Here is a 21,943-nt window from a genome sequence, read left to right as displayed (position 1 = left end):
TGATATTTTGAACTTGCGTACCTCTCTTCCATCAAAAACCAATGCAAATATTTTTATTCGAGTAGCTGCCTCTGTAAATGCTACGATCGATGGAGAGTCATGCAGATTCCTCGATTTCTCTTCTAAGAATGTTTAGCTACATTGAGTTGAAGATTGCAACTAGGAATTTTAGGACAAAGCTGGGGAGCGGAGGATTTCGCACGGTGTACAAAGGACGTCTGGTAGACTGTACACTTGTGGCAGTAAAGAAGATGAACAGTGTACAGAGACAAGATGAGAAGCAATTCCGAGCAGAAATCAGCTCTCTATAACTAATTTATCATTCTTAGTCAGGCTCTGAGGCTTTTATGCAGAAGGCAAGAGAAGGTATTTGATTTATGATTTCATGTGTAATGGCTCTCTTAGTTCCTTACTCTTCTCAAATAAATCTAAAGGTAAACATAAGTTACTCGACTGGAAGACTCGATTTGAGATCGCGTTAGGCATAGCAAGAGGATTACTTTATCTCCATGAAGAATGCAGAGATTGTATCATTCACTGCGAAGTTAAGCCCAAAAATATTCTTCTCGACAATAATTTTTTGACTAGAAGTTGGCAGATTTTGGACTGGCAAAGCTTGTGGGTAGAAATTTCAGCCGTGTTCTCACTACAACAAGAGGAACGAGAGGATACTTGGCTCCAGAGTGGATCTCTGGTCTTCCCATTACTCCCAAGGTTGATGTGTACAGTTTTGGTATGATGCTTTTGGAAATCATTTTTGGCCGAAGAAATTTGGATTTAAGCATTCAAGACTCAACTAAGTATTACTTTCCCTCATGGGCTGCCTCCCAAATTTTCAACGGCAACACAATTAATATTGTGGAGGCAGGAACTGCACAGGAAACTGACAGTGAAGAGGTGAGAAGAACAATTATTGCCGGGTTGTTATGCATTGAAAAGTATGAGGGAGTGAGGCCGAACATAAGGCAAGTGGGGCTAATGCTGGAAGGGAAGTTGCAGCCACAAATTTCACAAATTCAGTACTATGCGCTTATGGATAATCCAATAGACCAAAAAAAACACTAGTAGCAGTGGCGATATATGAAGTAAATAGATTTCAATAGTTGTGAAAGACACGAAAATTAGACTTGCAGTGTTTTATACACATGGATTGTGGTTGCCTCTTGGTATCAACATGGAAAATGCTTTACCTTCCCAATTTTATTGTATAGTTTAGATTTTTGAAGATCTGAAAGAATAATCATTGACTATTTTTAAGCCAATAGGCTTATTTCTATTGGGCTTGCCGCCTTAATGTTGTGACATTCTGGTGTTGTGGGAAATCATAAAATAAAATCCGGTCATTAACAACAATCTGTAGAAAGGTCCAAAAGACATAATCAAATTTAGGATTTCTAAATCGGCTTAAATATTGTATGTCATGCAAAGATAAGTTTTAAAGCCCTTCTTGTCTAGTACGACCATGAACGGAGCTCCTTCCTCCAAATCTTCACAATACCATTTTCCAAATTATAATTGAATAATGCAAGAAATTAGTGAAACATGTAAGGTATCACAATGGAAACTCTGAAGGGAATTCGCTCTCCTTTCCTTTGCCAAATTTCTTAATGTTTGTTTTGTTATATTATTAATCCCAGGAACCAAAGTTATTAATGCTCTATTTCTCATTAGTTCTGCTTAGGTAATTGTGCACGTTCTTCAGTCTTCATTTTAACCTATAGTTGGCCTGAAAAAATTCATTATACGCAATTTAGAGCATTTTAATTTCTCTTTCTTCATTGGGCATGTTGCTTTTTCTCGGTGGTCTTTTTGTTTCTTAGCCTCAAAAATTGAACAAAAATAGAGTTAGGATAACTAGCAGGGACAAGAGATGTGTCTTTATCTAGAAATTTTATGTTTCTTGTTACATGAGCCTCACGTGACTCACTCAAATAACAGGCTGCTACAGATGAGGCTATTACAGATGGCTAATGTCTTTTAGCATGCAACATTTTATCTTTGTTCATCCATATCTGGTGAAACTTGTCAAATTCAACTGAAAAGACAAGAAGAAATTTATACCTGGCAAAAAATATTTCTGTAATTTGTCACTGGACTAACCAGACATTAAGATGGCTTTGCTGCAACAATACTAGTTAGGGTTGAGGAATTTCATGTGTTCATTAGACAATCACCAGTTTTATCTAATCCGATATGTAAATTATTACTCGCTAAACTGGTTTCTCTATGACTTGTTTGTCGTATCTTAAATTGTGTTATTTTAATATGGAGATTCAGATCTTCATTTCTTTTTTGCAAAATTTGCTTGGTGTGGATTATCGAAGATTGTATTAAAGGATTCTTTGCATTTGGTGAGATATTTTAAAGATTGATGACAACTGAGACTTTTTTCCTTGCACAAATTCATGTTTCTAGAGAATTTCTGTCGATTTTTATTTTTTTATATGCAACTTCATATAATTTTTTATCTTATTTTTGCTTATGTTGAGTATTTGATGGAACCATTTTTGCTGAATTTTGACTTCACGCTTAGTTAATTTTCTATGGGTTGGTGATTTGTTATTGAATTTTCTTTTTCTACCTAAAATTTCGTTGATGTTGCAGTTTTTTTTATATTGACCTCTATATCAAGTAATTTTGGATTGTTTTGAATGAGTTTAATCCACGGGTAGTTTTTATTGAAACTTTAGTTGATTTTGGAACTATTTTTAAAAGTGAATGTTTGAATTGACTGAAGAAACTTTGACCAATTTGTAAGATGAAAAGGAATCACTAAAATTGGTGCATGGGAAAATGGCTATGAAAAAGGGAAAAAAGTGTCATAATTGAATTTAAGCAATGTAAAATTTAGAAATGTGCATGTTTACCTTATAGATTTCATTAGGAAGTTGACAATACCAATTGTTCTCCAAACATCTGTGAAATGGCCCCAATTGAATAGTTACATAAAACTTGTGAAAATTGTATTCAGCTATCTTTGCTACAAATTTCAAATGTATAGATGACATATATATCAATATTATTCTTTCTTGGTTTCCCTTCACATCCAATCTCAATTCATGTTATATTAAGACCAAAATTCAAACTTGGAGGGATTTGCAGGTTGACATGTGCTCCCAAAAGGATAGCGTTGCAGGCAGGGTTGTATAGAGGACTGTTTGCTATTTTGATGGGCTCTATTGTTCTATACTGCTCATCATCCCTAATTCTATTTTTGGGCATGATTATTTGCAAGTTGTCCAAACATAGGTAATTTTTCTCTTTTTAGAAGGTGGTGACCAACATATTTTTTTATACATGATTATTTGTGAGTTGTCCAAATAGAGATAACTTTTCTTTTTTTAGAAGGTGGGGATTAATGTTTTTGACTTGCTATTACACGTTTATTGTTGCATTGGGACTTGAAAAAATTGCAAAACAAGCCCATTTATAGCATAGGCTGAGATAAATTCCTATTTAATCAAATTTCTAGATTTCAATTATTTTTTATCAGCTTTCAATTTTCCTAGTAGTATTTTTAATTTTATATTGAGAAAATTTGATGAAAACTAGAAAGATGAACTCTTTCTTAAAAGTGGGTGTGTCATGTTCAAGGAATGTTAGGGTTTTTGTTGACAGTTTAAAAGATAAGATAGAATTTTTAGCATTTTTTGATGTTACTAGTAGATTATTTATATATTATATTTTATTAAAGGGCTTGACTAGACACTTGGAAATGTTAAAACAATACTAGTGCCTCACATGTGCTTTCAAATTTGGCATGCATTTTTGATAGAGTTAGCCACATAAGTGTGTTTCTAACATGTCAGATAGACAGTAGCTTGTAGGATACAATAATATACTTAGTAGGACTAGTATTTTCTTCAACATATTGCATAGATAATATCTTGTCTATGTTCCCACATTTTACTTACATGTCTAGCATGGTAATTTAAATGATAATATGGCAATGCCCTACAACAATTTTATGGATAATATCTAGGTGCTAGGACACATATAATTTTTTTTTCCTTTATCTTGACACCTTTCTCCTCACAATTTTCGGTCCCAGAGGTAACTGCTCTTGCTAAGAGGGTTGCATTTCTTGAATATGAGTTGTCTTATTACAAATAACTTAAATCTCATTTTAATCCTATTAAAGAATTCTAAAAATTGTATTTTATCTATTTATCTTTGTTATGTTGCTAATATTTAGTTGTGAAGCTTTTCTTAGGAAAAAAGTCGGTGAAATTTGATTCTTACAAGAACAATTAGCAAGAATTCATCAGCTTTATGTTAGCATTCTTAGCAATGATCATTTTCGATAATAATTGAAATATAAGTTTGATAAACTTTTTTGATCTATATCTATAAATGCTTATACAATTTAATATTTTTATATAGATTTTTAAAGAAAATTTATAGGAAAACAAATGGAATGTCATTGATTAAAATAGTAAATATTTTCAAATAAAGAATAGATTGTGTATATAGGGATAGTCTAATTAAATTCAATTGTTGAACGTGCATTGTAATTTTAATGAAGATTTTATCAAAGTTTACAAAAATATTTGGAATAAGTATATAAGAATATAAGAATCTTACAGTCATTTATTATTAAAATTTATTTTTCAATTGTTATTTTTGAAATAGACTGTGTAAGGATTTTTCCTTCAACTTTTAGATCACATTGTATGATCCAGCATTCTTTCCTTTTATTTCTCTTTCATTCAGATGATAGATATGGAAGTATGATCTGAAAAAATATTTATATAAACATTTCTAAAAATAGCTTACCACTATTATTAAAATTCATTTCAAATAAAAATTTAAAGTATAATAAATCAAATAACAAAAGATCAACACTTTACATAGCCAAAAGAAAAAAACTATTTAATGCGAATGGTGTGGACTAAGAAGTCCTGTGAAATGTCCCTTTACTAATTTTGTGTGATATTTCAGGCCTCTAATCAGATTTTCAAGATCAAACAACTAATATCACAAAGATCCACCAAATTTCTCAAGAAACCCCAAATCAGGTATGCCAGAAATAGTGCCAAAAGCTTCACAGCTTCACCTATTGTTAATAAATCTGAAAGTGGACATTTTTACAAAAATTTGAGCAGCATAATAGGCTTAAGCAGAACTTTTTCCCTGATTTCACCCATCGTTAGTTATGGAATGAACCTCCTCAAGCCTTAAAATGTACTTAAAAATAAATGCTAAGGTGGATATTTTCATCAAAGATAAATGCCACTTCCAAGAGGCCTTGGATTTACAAATTAACTCCCCAGTTTTCCAAACATGTGAGCTGTAGATTCATACCAAAGAGCTAGGAATGCACTACGCTCTCACATTTAATAATCTGAAAGTAATGCTTTAAATTTTGTGGCCGGGAAACAACTATGTTGGTTCATAGTTAGGTGGGAAAGGGTTTGGAGAAACGTTTTTGGGCAAACAAGTCCAGTAAAGCAGTCGTCGCAGAAGCAGCTCCCCGGGATTAAGTCAGTCGTCGTAGTCAAGCTGCTCCGTGGCTAAGCCAGTCATACAAGTCTACGTGTGGATAAGTCAGGTGTCGTAGTCCACAAAGTAAAATTTGTTTCTCGTGTTTCATGGAAAACGGTTCTAAAATATATAGCCAAGCCAAATTTTAATGTAAATGTATAAGTCAATTGTAATAGTATGAAAAGTTTAATTATACTATCATATGTATGTTGGAGATATGTAGGAGGTTTAAACTTCTACTTTCAAGGAAGAAGAGATAACGTGAAGATTTATTTTCGTTATGTGAATATTTGAAATCTTTTCCTAAATTGTATTTAGGAGTTCTTATTTTTCAGTAAGCGGATGAAAATGAGATGGGAACAAAATTTGTCTCAGATTGTTATTTTCCATTTAGTAACCATTTATGTTTAAATTTTCAGTAAAAATAAAATTAGAAGGAAACTAATTTTTTTACCTTATTTTTATTGTTGCACGACATAGATATGTATTAATGAGAGGACCAACTTTTTTCAATTTTAGAGATTAAACTTTTAATCCGAAATTGACTACAAGATTGCTGGGACCAACAACTTTGAAATATTCCTAAACAAAATCCATAATCTTGAACTCTATTTTTTAGGAAGTGGCCATCAATGAGACCTCACCTTAAGTCATGGAGACGAGCAACAAGGAGTTAAAATACAAAGACAAGCATGGGCCTTATCTAATATGCACGAGATGAGGGATTCATAGTTGAGTGTTAAAGTATCTAAATACTTACACCACCAACTCTTAAACTATATGCAAGGACATTTTTTTCAAGGCTCATCATTTGTTATATAAATTGTACTAGTAGTTACATGCTTATATGCATGTGATGAGGAGGAGCCAATAGGTTTTATTTATCAACAAGTTGGTAGTAATGGCTGCTAAGCACATAGGAGAAGGGAAATTTGATATCAAATACAATATAGGTGTGTAAATCCTAATGAGCCTTTGACCAGCTTAATAAAGTGTGTGAAACTATTGATGACATGAGGTATTGAAATTTGGTTAGGCAATGATTCTCTTTCTATGCTTTTTCTTTTCTTTTTGCAATTTGTGGGCCATCCTTTCTAGGTAGATCAATGTAACTTGGGATCTTTGACAAGATTAGGTATTATATTGGAAGTGGCCTTTATAGATTCTGACCAAGGAGAAAACAATGATATTGTAACTTGATATTTGATCTATTTGAAATACTATATTTTTTTTGTATTGTTGAATGATATATTAAATAAATCCCCTCAATCAATATTTTAAAGTAATCTAATAATTATCCATATGAATGCTTTGAGAATCTTTATTAATAATATATGAGGTTCATTAGGGTTTACAAATCTATTCTTGTGTTACTCATAATTGCATTTTTCATGTGCTTCTCTTTCCTTATTTCTGCTTTTTTTTTTTCTGAATACCTTTACCATTGAGTTGTTTGTTTTTGTCCTATTTAAATTGTACACCGAGTCATTATCTTATAGATGGAAAGATGACTTTATTTATTTTATTAAAATAAATAAGAAGTCTACGTGTGTTACTTGACAAAGGATTATAAATGATGTTAAGTGTTATTTGAATTAAATATATGTTTTGGATAAAGCTATTTTTAATCTAATGATAAAATCATATGAAATTATTATTTATAAATAATAATATGACTTATTCTAATGGAAATAAAGTATTTAATAATCACTTTAATATTTTAGTAAATAATCAATTTAGTGTTTTCAAAATATTTTTTTATTATATTTATCTTTTATTAATATAATAATAAATGTTAAATAATTTTTGAAGAAATATACTTAAAGTATCTAATAATGATTTTTTTTTGATGTTGTGCTGTATTGAGGTAAGAATTAGTTTTATTTACTTAAATGTAATAGCTAAAAGTTTTAGTAAATAAATAGAATTTAAATAATTGACAAAAATCTATCTAAACTAAGAGTGTTTATTATGCCAAGGTCTATATTTTTTTAGATATCATTAATTAATATTCTATCAAATTGATAGTTATTTTTTAGTGGATATTATGTATATTTTTTTCAGTATTAATTTTAATTTTTCGTAATTATTTAACTTAACATTGATAAAAAGATTTTTAAAAAATAAATGTGATAAATATTTTTGATTGGCTATTATTTTTTATAAAATAGTTATAAATAATGATGAAAAAATATATAAAGAATACAAACTAGAATATTAAATACAAAAGAAGTCACTTATTTCAAATGTAACAATATTAAATAACTTATTTTTCCTTCTTAAAATTGATTTTTGAGATAAAATTAGTAAAATAATTTTTTTTTTAAATCAGTTAAAAATATTATAAAGATTTAAATAAATATAAATGATTATTTATTAAAAAATAATAATTTAAAATGAATTATTTAAGATATTTTTTTTCTTAAATATCAATCATAAAATGGACAACATACATTACATTTTAATTTTTTTACTATTATAAATTTTTTATATATATTTACATTTGATAATAAAATATAATTAAATGAGAAAATATCTTTTTGTAATTATAAATTTTAATGAGTAAAATTTATGAATTATATGGTCCAATATTGATTATGAAAAGTTAAAATATTATTAAAAGTAAAAGTAAAAATAAAAATAAAAAAAATATATTTTAAATAGTCAATATTATAAAACTAATTAAATTCACCTAGTAAAGGAAGAACATTAGTAATGACAATTAGATTGAACAATGATCCTAATAGTTAAATACTTGAAGATTATTTTGTGATTGGGATTATGTTGGTCTTTTACTCACTTTGTGTGTTTAGTTTAGAATATTCACTATAAAAGGTATTAATAGTTCATTTCTCTCTTTCAAACTATTCCCAAGAAACCAACAATTCTCAAAGTTCTCATGACTTTAGTAGTACAATAATCATAAGCTATCTAACTAAATGTTGGCTTCCATTCTTCCTACACTTCCAACATCTACTCTCAAGCACCCAAGGGTTCTTGTGGTTCTAGAATGTTACAAGCACAACAATGATAATTAGAACAAACCAAGATAAAAATACTCTTTCAACACACACTAAAGTTACTTGACCATTTTCTCATTGCTAATTTGTAAGGACAAATCTAATAGAAGGAAAAGTTCTAAAACCATAGGTAAGTTTTTCTTTAAAATTTATATGTAATATGCTCTACAAACTGAGGTAGCTAAATTGTTTTCCACAAATGCAACTATAAATATAATAAAACTACTCAAAAAAATCTTGGTTATATATGTAATATAATAAACTAATAGATTGTTACTTTCTTTCAAAAACTATTCCCAAACAACCAACGATCCTCATGGTTCCTATAACATTATGAGTACAACAATGATAAGCTACACTACTAAATAATGGACCTTACATTATAAGCATTAATGTAGTACTTGTACGAGATCTTTCATATTCACAATTACATTCTTTGCTTCAAATTTTTTGTGTAAGAAATCTATAACTTGATTAATTCATAAAAGTTTGTTACCAAAAATTCTCATTATTGACCTTGCTAATCCCAGTTGACAACAACAAGTATTTTATATTTTAGTGCCTTTGTATCATATATGTATGTGGCATCACAAAAGTAATACAAATAATTTTATATATCATTTTAATGGAGTTGAGAGTATTTGAATAGTTGATTTGGACATTACTTTAGAACTATACTACCAGTCCAAGTTCCAAGGGTCTAATGATTGCTTAAAGTACTTCTCTAACATGTGTTCAATTGTTATTGTATTTGCCATAGCAATATACTATTGCAATCACTTCTATTTAACAAGTGATTAATCTTTTTCCTTCCAACCAATTATGTTTAAATATTTTAATTTTGAATTTTGATTTTTTATTTTTCTAAGGTATATATGTGATATTTTTAGTTTTTAAACCAATAAAACTATTTTACTTGCAATTGATTGGCTTAGATATTTGGGTCTTATAGGAGGAAATTTATAGGAAGTATCCCTATTCTAAGGCTATATTTTTTGATGCACAAATATATAAACATATGAAGGTGTGTGTGTGTGTGTTTATATTTATATATATACTTTAAATAAAATTGAATAAAATTATAATACACTAAGATACAACTATTCTTTATTTTTAATATACAACTATGCTATAAATATATTATTTAATAATATATAAATTTGAAATAGTTTTTTAAAAAAAAAAGTAAAATTAAATTATTTTTGATGATAACCATTTTATTCTACTTAATTAAACCATTATGTCTTACAAAAGATACAAGCAACTACATCGCACTTGTTTCATAAATAATCTGCACAACTAATTATATTAAACAAGTAGTTAACTAAATAAATTTGTAGTCTTTCACAGATGGTTTACATACAGTGCTTCTAAATTTATATTTCTAAAATTATACATCAAGAGTTTTCCTCTACAAATAGTTTGACTTGTTGATGTTCATTTTATTATTGAAACTTAAAGACCTCTTTAAAAATTATTAAACCACCCAAACTTAAATTTAAGTCCAAGGCAAATAGTAAGTCAGGACCGACAAATTAGGCAAACACACATTCCTCTATGAGGGCTCCCAACTACCACCTTCTTTTGTGTTATTTTTTAAATGTGCTAATTTTGTCTCCCAAAATAGAAGAAACTAAAACATGATTAAAACTACCATGGCATGTTGGAAACTAAAGATTCAAACATTTAGAAGAGTGTTATGTCTAAACAAGGCTATGTAAAACTTTAAATATACTTATCTACTTTATTTATTTTTAATATTATATCTAATTTACAACTTTATAAGTACCAAATATATTAAAATTTAATATCCATGAAATTACTAAATATATTCTCATTCACACAATAAAAAATGAAATAAAAGTTTAAAGAAGAAAAGAGCAACAGGCATGTGCTTGATCAAACTGAACTATTATAAAATCTACAAAAAACTCTGAGTTAAATAATTTCTCTTGAGATGACGGTTCACCTTTGTCAATATTGAAAAGATCATTCTACAAGCATGACAAGAACACAGAGCATACAAAATAGTTGATAAAGATGATGTTTATGATGTATATTTTGTTGATAAATAAGTGACAAACAATCGTAGAAGAGTAGATAATAAAATTGAGATTCTATATGGCCAAGGGGTGGCCTATTGTTGGAGTTGAAAGAAAAAAATTATAGGGTCTGAGAATGATCAGAAGGAAAGTTGCATTGTTCAAAGACACACAAATACGGAATTTGTAGCTCCTAAATAACTGCATTCATTTGTTATTCCATCAAACATAAAAAATAGAATGGGACTGCTCATGGTCAGCCTAACTCTCACCCTTGGCATCATGGGAGGGCACTTGTTTCTTCCACTTATATATTTCCAATTTAGGTAATAATTTTTTAATGAAGTATTTTATTTTACATATCTAGTATTCAACAAAGGATTTCACATTTAGATAGAAGCTTGCACGAGATTCTTGGTCTACTTTGTCCTGTTAAAACCATCAGGGGCCAATGTATTCTTATATAATTAGAATTTTTTTCTTGGATTAATCTTAGAAGATCAAGTCACTATTACAACCAAGGCCATCTCCACCCTATTGCCAACTCCCGTAAGTCACCCTAGAACTTTTTGTAAACTATTAAGACACCAACATAATAAATGTTGACAAGATGATAGTCATCAAGCAGGACTTTCAAGAGCCACCATTTCCTTGCTCTGTTGTCGTCACCTTTTTTTGTTGCCTCCAAAAGGTTTTTGGTATTAGACATCACCAAATTGGTGAATGTCTCAACTATAATAGCCTATCGGTTCACAAGGTATGCATGTTAGACAATAAACAAATAGTACATTGAACAAATATTTTAATAGAAAGTTGGGAATTTAACATAAAGAGAAAATAAAAGAGGGGTCTACAATTGAGAACATGCGAAGTCAAAGCTTAGTGTGTTATGTGTAAGACTAGTTTACTTATTTCACACTGAAATACCATGACTAATTTTAATTTCAATGGAATTATTTGCTTGTTTCAAACTTCTTGTCAAGGTCCACCACTCTTTTGAAATAAATCTCATTAAATATTTTACCTCATATTTTTCAAATATGCTAGTAGCTATATGCCATATTCAACAAGAGCTCTGTAGAGCTGGAGTCCCACCTAATGAATAAATAGATTTTGAAATTTGTCAAGTGTTCAAGTAATATTTTAATCAAAATTAAGCTTCTCATAATTGAAAATAATTAAATTTTTGATAAAATCATAAGATAAAAAAAAGTGAGTAAGTTCTTTTTTTTTTAAAAAAATGAATAGAATATTAATACATATGCTTTATAAAATGAAGACACTATGAATGATGCAAATATTCAATAAATAAAGAAACCAATTAAATTACTTGGAGTTCGTAAATAAAAATGCCTATAAAAGTTTGCCCACATAAGCATCTTCCAAAGATTTAGGCAGATCAAAGTGGTATCATGTAACATGCGGTTGGATGCCTAAGAGTTGAAACAAAAGAATGAATGTGAAGATTTCCACTTACATCAAATGTTTATACACAAAAGTATATAATGTTAACAAGGAATAGAGGCACATACACCTTTTGGATTGGGTCTAGTCATGCCATACAAAATGATATAGTTAAATCCCAATAGTATCACACTATAGTATTTAAAATGAAATACATAGAAATAGAAATAATTTTAAAAAAAATTTAAAAAAATAGTAGAAATAAATAAATAAATGTGACTTTTCTATAAATGACTATAAATTTATCTCTCCACATGGCCAATGGTAAACAAACAACTTTAGAAAATAGCGTAAATCTATTTTACCCTCTATCCCACATATACGGCACTCTTAAAGGTTTACCACGTATAATGCTAATCACAAGGTCAACGGAAAATTCTCAAAAAATAGACTTTCTGCAATACCCGATTATCCATCTACTACTGCTTTGATCAATTAAATTTGCATTCGAGCTGAAAAGAATGTAAAAGAAATGTGTGTACAAAATCTATTCAAAGATTCAAAGGGAGCTATAGTGAATCTAACATGGTGGAGATTGTGGACTTAATTTTTAGATGTAAAGTCCTCATTGTCATGCAATTGAACTTAGCCAATTTCTCTTGACGCAATGGGTGCATCTCTTTGGTCTGCCAATGTGACCAAAAGGCTGTTTTACTAGATTCTGGTAATTTTGTGATGTTCAGTGATGCCAACAAATCTGAAGCTGTTTGGCAGAGTTTTGACTATCCCGTCGACACCTTGTTGCCAGGGATGAGCTTCGGTGGGCAGCAAAAGCTCGTCTATTGGAAAAGCCCAGTAGATCCTGCTCCTGGGATTTTCTCTTGTCAAGCAGACCCATCTGGAACCAAACAAACGGAGAAATATGGAACTTGGGACGGCAAGTCTTTCAGTGAAATCCCATGGATGATAAACCAAGTCTACTTCTACAATGTCGGCGTTGAAAGCACTCACTCTGGCTGTTATGTCAAGTATACATTGAATGGTACCAAGAATATGCTCTCACGTTTCGTCCTAACAAAGTCTGGAGGAATGCAAGCATATGATCTGCTTGATGACGGTAAATGGAATATGTTCTGGTCTCGACCAGCAGAACCCTGTTCCATTTATGGTCTCTGCGGCGCCTACGGAATCTGCAACTCCAACAATCTTCAGTTCTGCAGCTGCGTACAAGGCTTCGCCCCAAAAGACACTCGCGCTTGGGATTCGCGAGAGTCGTGATCGAGTGGCTGTGTTCGACAGAGCCCCTTAAACTGCCATGCCAAAAATGGAAGCACCTACGGATTACGAGATCCGAGCAACAGTTTGGCTGCTGCTGAATCTGCATCGTCACACCCTGCAACGACGAAGATAGATTGCCAGAAAGCCTGCCTCCTCAACTGCTCTTGCACTGCGTTTGCTTTCAGTCCGCCTTCAGGGCCCTGCCAAATCTAGTCAGGCGATATTTTGAACTTGCGTACCTCTCTTCCATCAAAAACCAATGCAAATATTTTTATTCGAGTAGCTGCCTGTGCAGACACTACAATCGATGGAGAGTCATGCAGATTCCTCGATTTCTCTTCTAAGAATGTTTAGCTACATTGAGTTGAAGATTGCAACTACGAATTTCAGGACAAAGCTGGGGAGCGGAGCATTTGGCACGGTGTACAAAGGACGTCTGGTAGACTGTACACTTGTGGCGGTAAAGAAGATGAACAGTGTACAGAGACAAGATGAGAAGCAATTCCGAGCAGAAATCAGCTCTCTATAACTAATTTATCATTCTTAGTCAGGCTCCGAGGCTTTTATGCAGAAGGCAAGAGAAGGTATTTGATTTATGATTTCATGTGTAATGGCTCTCTTAGTTCCTTACTCTTCTCAAATAAATCTAAAGGTAAACATAAGGTACTCGACTGGAAGACTCGATTTGAGATCGCGTTAGGCATAGCAAGAGGATTACTTTATCTCCATGAAGAATGCAGAGATTGTATCATTCACTGCGATGTTAAGCCCGAAAATATTCTTCTCGACAATAATTTTTCGACTAGAAGTTGGCAGATTTTGGACTGGCAAAGCTTGTGGGTAGAGATTTCAGCCGTGTTCTCACTACAACAAGAGGAACGAGAGGATACTTGGCTCCAGAGTGGATCTCTGGTCTTCCCATTACTCCCAAGGTTAATGTGTACAGTTTTGGTATGACGCTTTTGGAAATCATTTCTGGCCGAAGAAATTTGGATTTAAGCATTCAAGACTCAACTAAGTATTACTTTCCCTCATGGGCTGCCTCCCAAATTTTCAACGGCAACACAATTAATATTGTGGAGGCAGGAACTGCAGAGGAAACTGACAGTGAAGAAGTGAGAAGAACAATTATTGCGGGGTTGTTATGCATTGAAAAGTACGAGGGAGTGAGGCCGAACATAAGGCAAGTGGTGCTAATGCTGGAAGGGAAGTTGCAGCCACAAATTTCACAAATTCAGTACTATGCGCTTATGGACAATCCAATAGACCAAAGAAACACTAGTAGCAGTGGCGATATATGATGTAAATAGATTTCAATAGTTGTGAAAGACACGAAAATTAGACTTGCAGTGTTTTATGAACATGGATTGTGGCTGCCTCTTGGTATCAACATGGATTGTGGCTGCCTCTTGGTATCAACATGGAAAATGCTTTACCTTCCCAATTCTATTGTATAGTTTAGATTTTTGAAGATCTGAAAGATTAATCATTGACTATTTTTAAGCCAATAGGCTTATTTCTATTGGGATTGCCGCCTTAATGTTGTGACATTCTGGTGTTGTCGGAAATCATGAAATAGAATCCGGTCATGAACAGCAATCTGTAGAAAGGTCCAAAAGACATAATCAAATTTAGGATTTCTAAATCGGCTTAAATATTGTATGTCATGCAAAGATTAGTTTTAAAGCCCTTCTTGTCCAATAAGACCATGTACGGAGCTCCTTCCTCCAAATCTTCACAATACCATTTTCCAAATTATAATTGAATAATGCAAGAGATTAGTGAAACATGTAAGGTATCACAATGGAAACTCTGAAGGGAATTCACTCTCCTTTCCTTTGCCAAATTTCTTAATGTTTGTTTTGTTATATTATTAGTCCCAAGAACTAAAGTTATTAATGCTCTATTTCTCATTAGTTCTGCTTAGGTAATTGTGCACGTTCTTCAGTCTTCATTTTAACCTATAGTTGGCATAAAAAATTTCATTATACGAAATTTAGAACATTTTAATATCTCTTTTTTCATTGGGCATGTTGCTTTTTCTCGGTGGTCTTTTTGTTTTTTAGCCTCAAAAATTGAACAATAATAGAGTAGGATAACTAGTAGGGAGAAGAGATGTGTCTTTCTCTAGAAATTTTATGTGTCTTGTTACATGAGCTTCACGTGACTCACTCAAATAACAGGCTGCTACAGATGAGGCTATTACAGATGGCTAATATCTTTCAGCATGCAACATTTTATCTTTGTTCATCCATATCTGGTGAAACTTGTCAAATTCAACTGAAAAGAAAAGAAGAAATTTATACCTGGCAAAAAATATTTCTACAATTTTTCGCCGGACTAACCAGACATTAAGATGGCTTTTCTGCAACAATACTAGTTAGGGTTGAGGAATTTCATGTGTTCATTAGACAATCACTAGTTTTATCTAATCCGATATGTAAATTATTACTCGCCAAATTGGTTTCTCTATGACTTGTTTGTCGTAGCTTAAATTGTGTTATTTTAATATGGAGATTCAGATCTTTATTTCTTTTCTGCAAAATTTACTTGGTGTGGATTAGCGAAGCTTGTATTAAAGGATTCTTTGCATTTGGTGAGATATTTTAAAGATTGATGACAACTGAGACTTTTTTCCTTGCACAAATTCATGTTTCTAGAGAATTTCTGTTGATTTTATTTTATTTATATGCAACTTCATATAATTTTTTATTTTATTTTTGCTTATGTTGAGTATCTGATGGAACCATTTTTGCTGAATTTTGACTTCACGCTTAGTTAATTTTCTATGGGTTGGTGATTTGTTATTGAATTTTCTTTTTCTACCTAAAATTTCGTTGATGTTGCAATTTTTTTTATATTGACCTCTATATCAAGTACTTTTGGAATGTTTTGAATGAGTTTAATCCACGGGTAGTTTTAATGAAACTTTAGTTGATTTTGGAACTATTTTTAAAAGTGAATGTTTGAATTGACTGAAGAAACTTTGAGCAATTTGTAAGATGAAAAGGAATCACTAAAATTGGTGCATGGGAAAATGGCTATGAAAAAGTGAAAAAAGTGTCATAATTGAATTTAAGCAATGTAAAATTTAGATATGCGCATGTTTACCTTATAGATTTCATTAGGAAGTTGACAATACCAATTATTCTCCAAACATCTGTGAAATGGCCCCAATTGAATAGTTACATAAAACTTGTGAAAATTGTATTCAGCTATCTTTGCTACAAATTCCAAATGTATAGATGACATATATATCAATATTATTCTTTCTTGGTTTCCCTTCACATCCAATCTCAATTCATGTTATATTAAGACCGAACTTCAAACTTGGAGGGCTTTGGAGGTTGACATGTGCTCCCAAAAGGATAGCGTTGCAGGCAGGGTTGTATAGAGGACCGTTTGTTATTTTGCTGGGCTCTATTGTTCTATACTACTCATCATCCCTAATTCTATTTTTTCTTTCCAGATATTTGTAAAACTAGAAACGTCGAACAAATGGGTTGCCATTACTTTTTGGCACAAAGTTTGGATTGTAAAAGCCATCAAAATTTTGATTTGGCCTCATTGCCCTTTTATTTCTATTTGGATCTTCTGATTCATGCCTAGTCAATTGTATAATCTATAATTAGTTGATTGGAGAGAGAGAACAACATAATTTTTTGCAGGCATGATTATTTGCGAGTTGTCCAAAGATAGGTAACTTTTCTTTGTTTAGAAGGTGGAGACCAACATATTTTTTTATACATGATTATTTGTGAGTTGTCCAAATAGAGATAACTTTTCTTTGTTTAGAAGGTGGGGATTAATGTTTTTGACTTGCTATTACACATTTATTGTTGCATTGGGACCTGAAAAAATTGCAAAACAAGCCCATTTATACTATAGACTAAGATAAATTCCTATTAAATCGAATTTCTAGAATTCAATTATTTTTTATCAGCATTCAATTTTCCTAGTAGTATTTTTAATTTTATATTGAGAAAATTTGATGAAAAATAGAAAGATGAACTCTTTCTTAAAAGTGGGTGAGTCATCTTCAAGGAACGTTAGGGTTTTTTTTGACAGTTTAAAAGATAAGATAGAATTTTTAGCATTTTTTGATGTTACTAGTAGATTATTTATATATTATATTTTATTAAAGGGCTTGACTAGACACTTGGAAATGTTAAAACAATACTAGTGCCTCACTTGTGCTTTCAAATTTGGCATGCATTTTTTATAGAGTTAGCCACATAAGTGTGTTTCTGACATGTCAGATAGACAGTAGCTTGTAGGATACAATAATATACTTAGTAGGACTGGTATTTTCTTCAACATATTGCATAGATAATATCTTGTCTATGTTCCCACATTTTACTTACATGTCTAGCATGGTAATTTCAATGATAATATGGCAATGCCCTACAACAATTTTATGGATAATATCTAGGTGCTATGACACATATAATTTTTTTTCCCTTTATCTTGACACCTTTCTCCTCACAATTTTCAGTCCCAGAGGTAACTGCTCTTTCTAAGAGGGTTGCATTTCTTGAATATGAGTTGTCTTATTACAAATAACTTAAATCTCATTTTAATCCTATTAAATAACTCTAAAAATTGTATTTTATCTATTTATCTTTGTTATGTTGCTAATATTTAGTTGTGAAGCTTTTCTTAGGAAAAAAGTCGGTGAAATTTGATTCTTACAAGAACAATTAGCAAGAATTCATCAGCTTTATGTTAGCAATCTTAGCAATGATCATTTTCGATAATAATTAAAATATAAGTTTGATAAACCTTTTTGATATATATCTATAAAGGCTTATACAATTTAATATTTTTATATAGATTTTTAAAGAAAATTTATACGAAAACAAATGGAATGTCATTGATTACAATAGTAAATATTTTTAAATAAAGAATAGATTGTGTATATAGGGATAGTCTGATTAAATTCAATTGTTGAACGTGCATTGTAATTTTAATGAAGATTTTATCAAAGTTTACAAAAATATTTGGAATAAGTATATAAGAATATAAGAATCTTACAGTCATTTATTATTAAAATTTATTTTTCAATTGTTATTTTTGAAATAGACCGTGTAAGGATTTTTTCGTCAACTTTTAGATCACATTGTATGATCCAACATTCTTTCCTTTTATTTCTCTTTCGTTCAGATGATAGATATGGAAGTATGATCTGAAAAAATATTTACATAATCATTTCTAAAAATAGCTTACCACTATTATTAAAATTCATTTCAAATAAAAATTTCAAGTATAATAAATCAAATAACAAAAGATAAAAACTTTACGTAGCCAAAAGAAAAAAACTATTTAATGCGAATGGTGTGGACTAAGAAGTCATGTGACATGTCCCTTTACTAATTTTGTATGATATTTCATGCCTCTAATTAGATTTTCAAGATCAAACAAATAATATCACAAAGATCCACCAAATTTATCAAGAAACCCCAAATCGGGTATGCCAGAAATAGTGCCAAAAGCTTCACAGCTTCACCTATTATTAATAAATCTGAAAGTGGACATTTTTACAAAAATTTGAGCAGCATAACAGGCTTAAGCAGAACTTTTTCCTTGATTTCACCCATCGTTAGTTATGGAATGGACCTCCTCAAGCCTTAAAATGTACTTAAAAATAAATGCTAAGGTGGATATTTTCGTCAAAGATAAACGCCACTTCCAAGAGGCCTTGGATTTAGAAATTAACTCCCCAGTTTTCCAAACATGTGAGCTGCAGATTCATACCAAAGAGCTAGGAATGCACTACGCTCTCACATTTAATAATCTGAAATTAATGCTTTAAATTTTGTGGCCGAGAAACAACTGTGTTGGTTCATAGTTAGGTGGGAAAGGGTTTGGAGAAACATTTTTGGGTAGACAAGTCCAGTAAACCAGTCGTCGCAGAAGCAGCTCCCCGGGATTAAGTCAGTCGTCGTAGTCAAGCTGCTCCGTGGCTAAGCCAGTCATACAAGTCTACGTGTGGATAAGTCAGGTGTCGTAGTCCACAAAGTAGAATTCATTTCTCGTGTTTCATGGAAAACGGTTCTAAAAAATATAGCCAAGCCAAATTTTAATGTAAATGTATAAGTCAATTGTAATAGTATGCAAAGTTTAATTATACTATCATAGTATATAAAGATAATGAAGAGATTCATAGGTATGTTGGAGATATGTAGGAGGTTTAAACTTCTACTTTCAAGGAAGAAGAGATAACATGAAGATTTATTTTTGTTATGTGAATATTTGAAATATTTTCCTAAATTGTATTTAGGAGTTCATATTTTTCAGTAAGCGGATGAAAATGAGATGGGAACAAAATTTGTCTCAGATTGTTATTTTCCATTTAGTAACCATTTATGTTTAAATTTTCAGTAAAAATAAAATTAGAAGGAAAATAATCTTTTTTAACTTGTTTTTATTGTTGCACGACATAGATATGTATTAATGAGAGGACCAACTTCTTTCAATTTTAGAGATTAAACTTTTAATCCGAAATTGACTACAAGATTGCTGGGACCAACAACTTTGAAATATTCCTAAACAAAATCCATAATCTCGAACTCTATTTTTTAGGAAGTGGCCATCAATGAGACCTCACCTTAAGTCATGGAGACGAGCAACAAGGAGTTAAAATACAAAGACAAGCATGGGCCTTATCTAATATGCACGAGATGAGGGATTCATAGTTGAGTGTTAAAGTATCTAAATACTTACACCACCAACTCTTAAACTATATGCAAGGACATTTTTTTCAAGGCTCATCATTTGTTATATAAATTGTACTAGTAGTTACGTGCTTATATGCATGCGACGAGGAGGAGCCAATAGGTTTTATTTATCAACAAGTTGGTAGTAATGGCCGCTAAGCACATAGAAGAAGGGAAAATTGATATCAAATACAATATAGATGTGTAAATCCTAATGAGCCTTTGATAAGCTTAATAAAGTGTGTGAAACTATTGATGACATGAGGTATTGAAATTTGGTTAGGCAATGATTCTCTTTCTATGCTTTTTCTTTTCTTTTTGCAATTTGTGGGCCATCCTTTCTAGGTAGATCAATGTAACTTGGGATGTTTGACAAGATTAGGTATTATATTGGAAGTGGCCTTTATAGATTCTGACCAAGGAGAAAACAATGATCTATTTGAAATACTATAATTTTTTTGTATTGTTGAATGATATATTAAATAAATCCCCTCAATCAATATTTTAAAGTAATCTAATAATTATCCTTATGAATGCTTTGAGAATCTTTATTAATAATATATGAGGTTCATTAGGGTTTACAAATCTATTCTTGTGTTACTCATAATTGCAATTTTCATGTGCTTCTCTTTCCTTATTTCTGCTTTTTTTTTCTGAATACCTTTACCGTTGAGTTGTTTGTTTTTGTCCTATTTAATTTGTACACCGAGTCATTATCTTATAGATGGAAAGATGACTTTATTTATTTTATTAAAATAAATAAGAAGTCTACGTGTGTTACTTGACAAAGGATTATAAATGATGTCAAGTGTTATTTGAATTAAATATATGTTTTGGATAAAGCTATTTTTAATCTAATGATAAAATTATATGAAATTATTATTTATAAATAATAATATGACTTATTCTAATGGAAATAAAGTATTTAATAATCACTTTAATATTTTAGTAAATAATCAATTTAGTATTTTCAAAATATTTTTTTATTATATTTATCTTTTATTAATATAATAATAAATGTTAAATAATTTTTGAAGAAATATACTTGAAGTATCTAATAATGATTTTTTTTTGATGTTGTGTTATATTTAGGTAAGAATTAGTTTTATTTACTTAAATGTAATAGCTAAAAGTTTTAGTAAATAAATAGAATTTAAATAATTGATAAAAATCTATCTAAACTAAGAGTGTTTATTATGCCAAGGTCTATATTTTTTTAGATATCATTAATTAATATTCTATCAAATTGATACTTATTTTTTAGTGGATATTATGTATAGTTTTTTTAGTATTAATTATAATTTTTGGTAATTATTTAACTTAACATTGATAAAAAGATTTTGAAAAAATAAATGTGATAAATATTTTTGATTGGCTATTATATTTTATAAAAGAGTTATAAATAATGAGGAAAAAATATATAAAGAGTACAAACTAGAATATTAAATACAAATGAAGTCACTTATTTTAAATGTAACAATATTAAATAACTTACTTTTCCTTCTTAAAATTGATTTTTGAGATAAAATTAGTAAAATATTTTTTTTTAAAATCAATTAAAAATATTATAAAGATTTAAATAAATAGAAATGATTATTTATTAAAAAATAATAATTTAAAATGAATTATATAAGATATTTTTTTTTCTTAAATATCAATCATAAAATGGACAACTTACATTACATTTTAATTTTTTTACTATTATAAAATTTTTATATATATTTACATTTGATAACTAAATATTAATTAAATGAGAAAATATCTTTTTGTAATTATAAATTTTAATGAGTAAAATTTATGAATTATATGGTCCAATATTGATTATGAAAAGTTAAAATATTATTAAAAGTAAAAGTAAAAATAAAAATAACAAAAATATATTTTAAATAGTCAATATTATAAAACTAATTAAATTCACCTAGTAAAGGAAGAACAATAGTAATGACAATTAGATTGAACAATGATCCTAATAGTTAAATACTTGAAGATTATTTTGTGA

At 30.2% G+C, this 21,943-nt stretch overlaps 3 protein-coding genes across 3 annotated transcripts; all 3 read left to right on the top strand.

The window, feature by feature from the left end:
- Window positions 1-89: 89 nt before the first annotated feature.
- Window positions 90-5,517, top strand: LOC149554134 (G-type lectin S-receptor-like serine/threonine-protein kinase SD2-2). Its single transcript, XM_089790429.1, has 4 exons — window positions 90-260; window positions 354-366; window positions 599-1,019; window positions 5,403-5,517. The coding sequence occupies exons 1-4, from the start codon at window positions 90-92 to the stop codon at window positions 5,515-5,517; spliced, it is 720 nt and encodes a 239-aa protein (XP_089646555.1).
- Window positions 5,518-12,617: 7,100 nt separating this feature from the next.
- Window positions 12,618-13,441, top strand: LOC149554133 (G-type lectin S-receptor-like serine/threonine-protein kinase At2g19130). The gene is made up of 3 exons (XM_089790428.1): window positions 12,618-12,634; window positions 12,694-13,174; window positions 13,250-13,441. The coding sequence occupies exons 1-3, from the start codon at window positions 12,618-12,620 to the stop codon at window positions 13,439-13,441; spliced, it is 690 nt and encodes a 229-aa protein (XP_089646554.1).
- A 94-nt stretch (window positions 13,442-13,535) lies between these two features.
- Window positions 13,536-14,529, top strand: LOC149554132 (G-type lectin S-receptor-like serine/threonine-protein kinase SD2-2). The gene is made up of 3 exons (XM_089790427.1): window positions 13,536-13,688; window positions 13,776-13,812; window positions 14,045-14,529. The coding sequence occupies exons 1-3, from the start codon at window positions 13,536-13,538 to the stop codon at window positions 14,527-14,529; spliced, it is 675 nt and encodes a 224-aa protein (XP_089646553.1).
- The last annotated feature ends 7,414 nt before the right edge of the window (window positions 14,530-21,943 follow it).

Source organism: Cupressus sempervirens, chromosome 6 (genome assembly GCF_028749045.1).
Source record: "Cupressus sempervirens isolate cs-2001-9-10 chromosome 6, ASM2874904v1, whole genome shotgun sequence".
In the NCBI taxonomy this organism is placed as follows: domain Eukaryota; kingdom Viridiplantae; phylum Streptophyta; class Pinopsida; order Cupressales; family Cupressaceae; genus Cupressus; species Cupressus sempervirens.
This window is presented reverse-complemented; position numbering and strand designations above follow the sequence as displayed.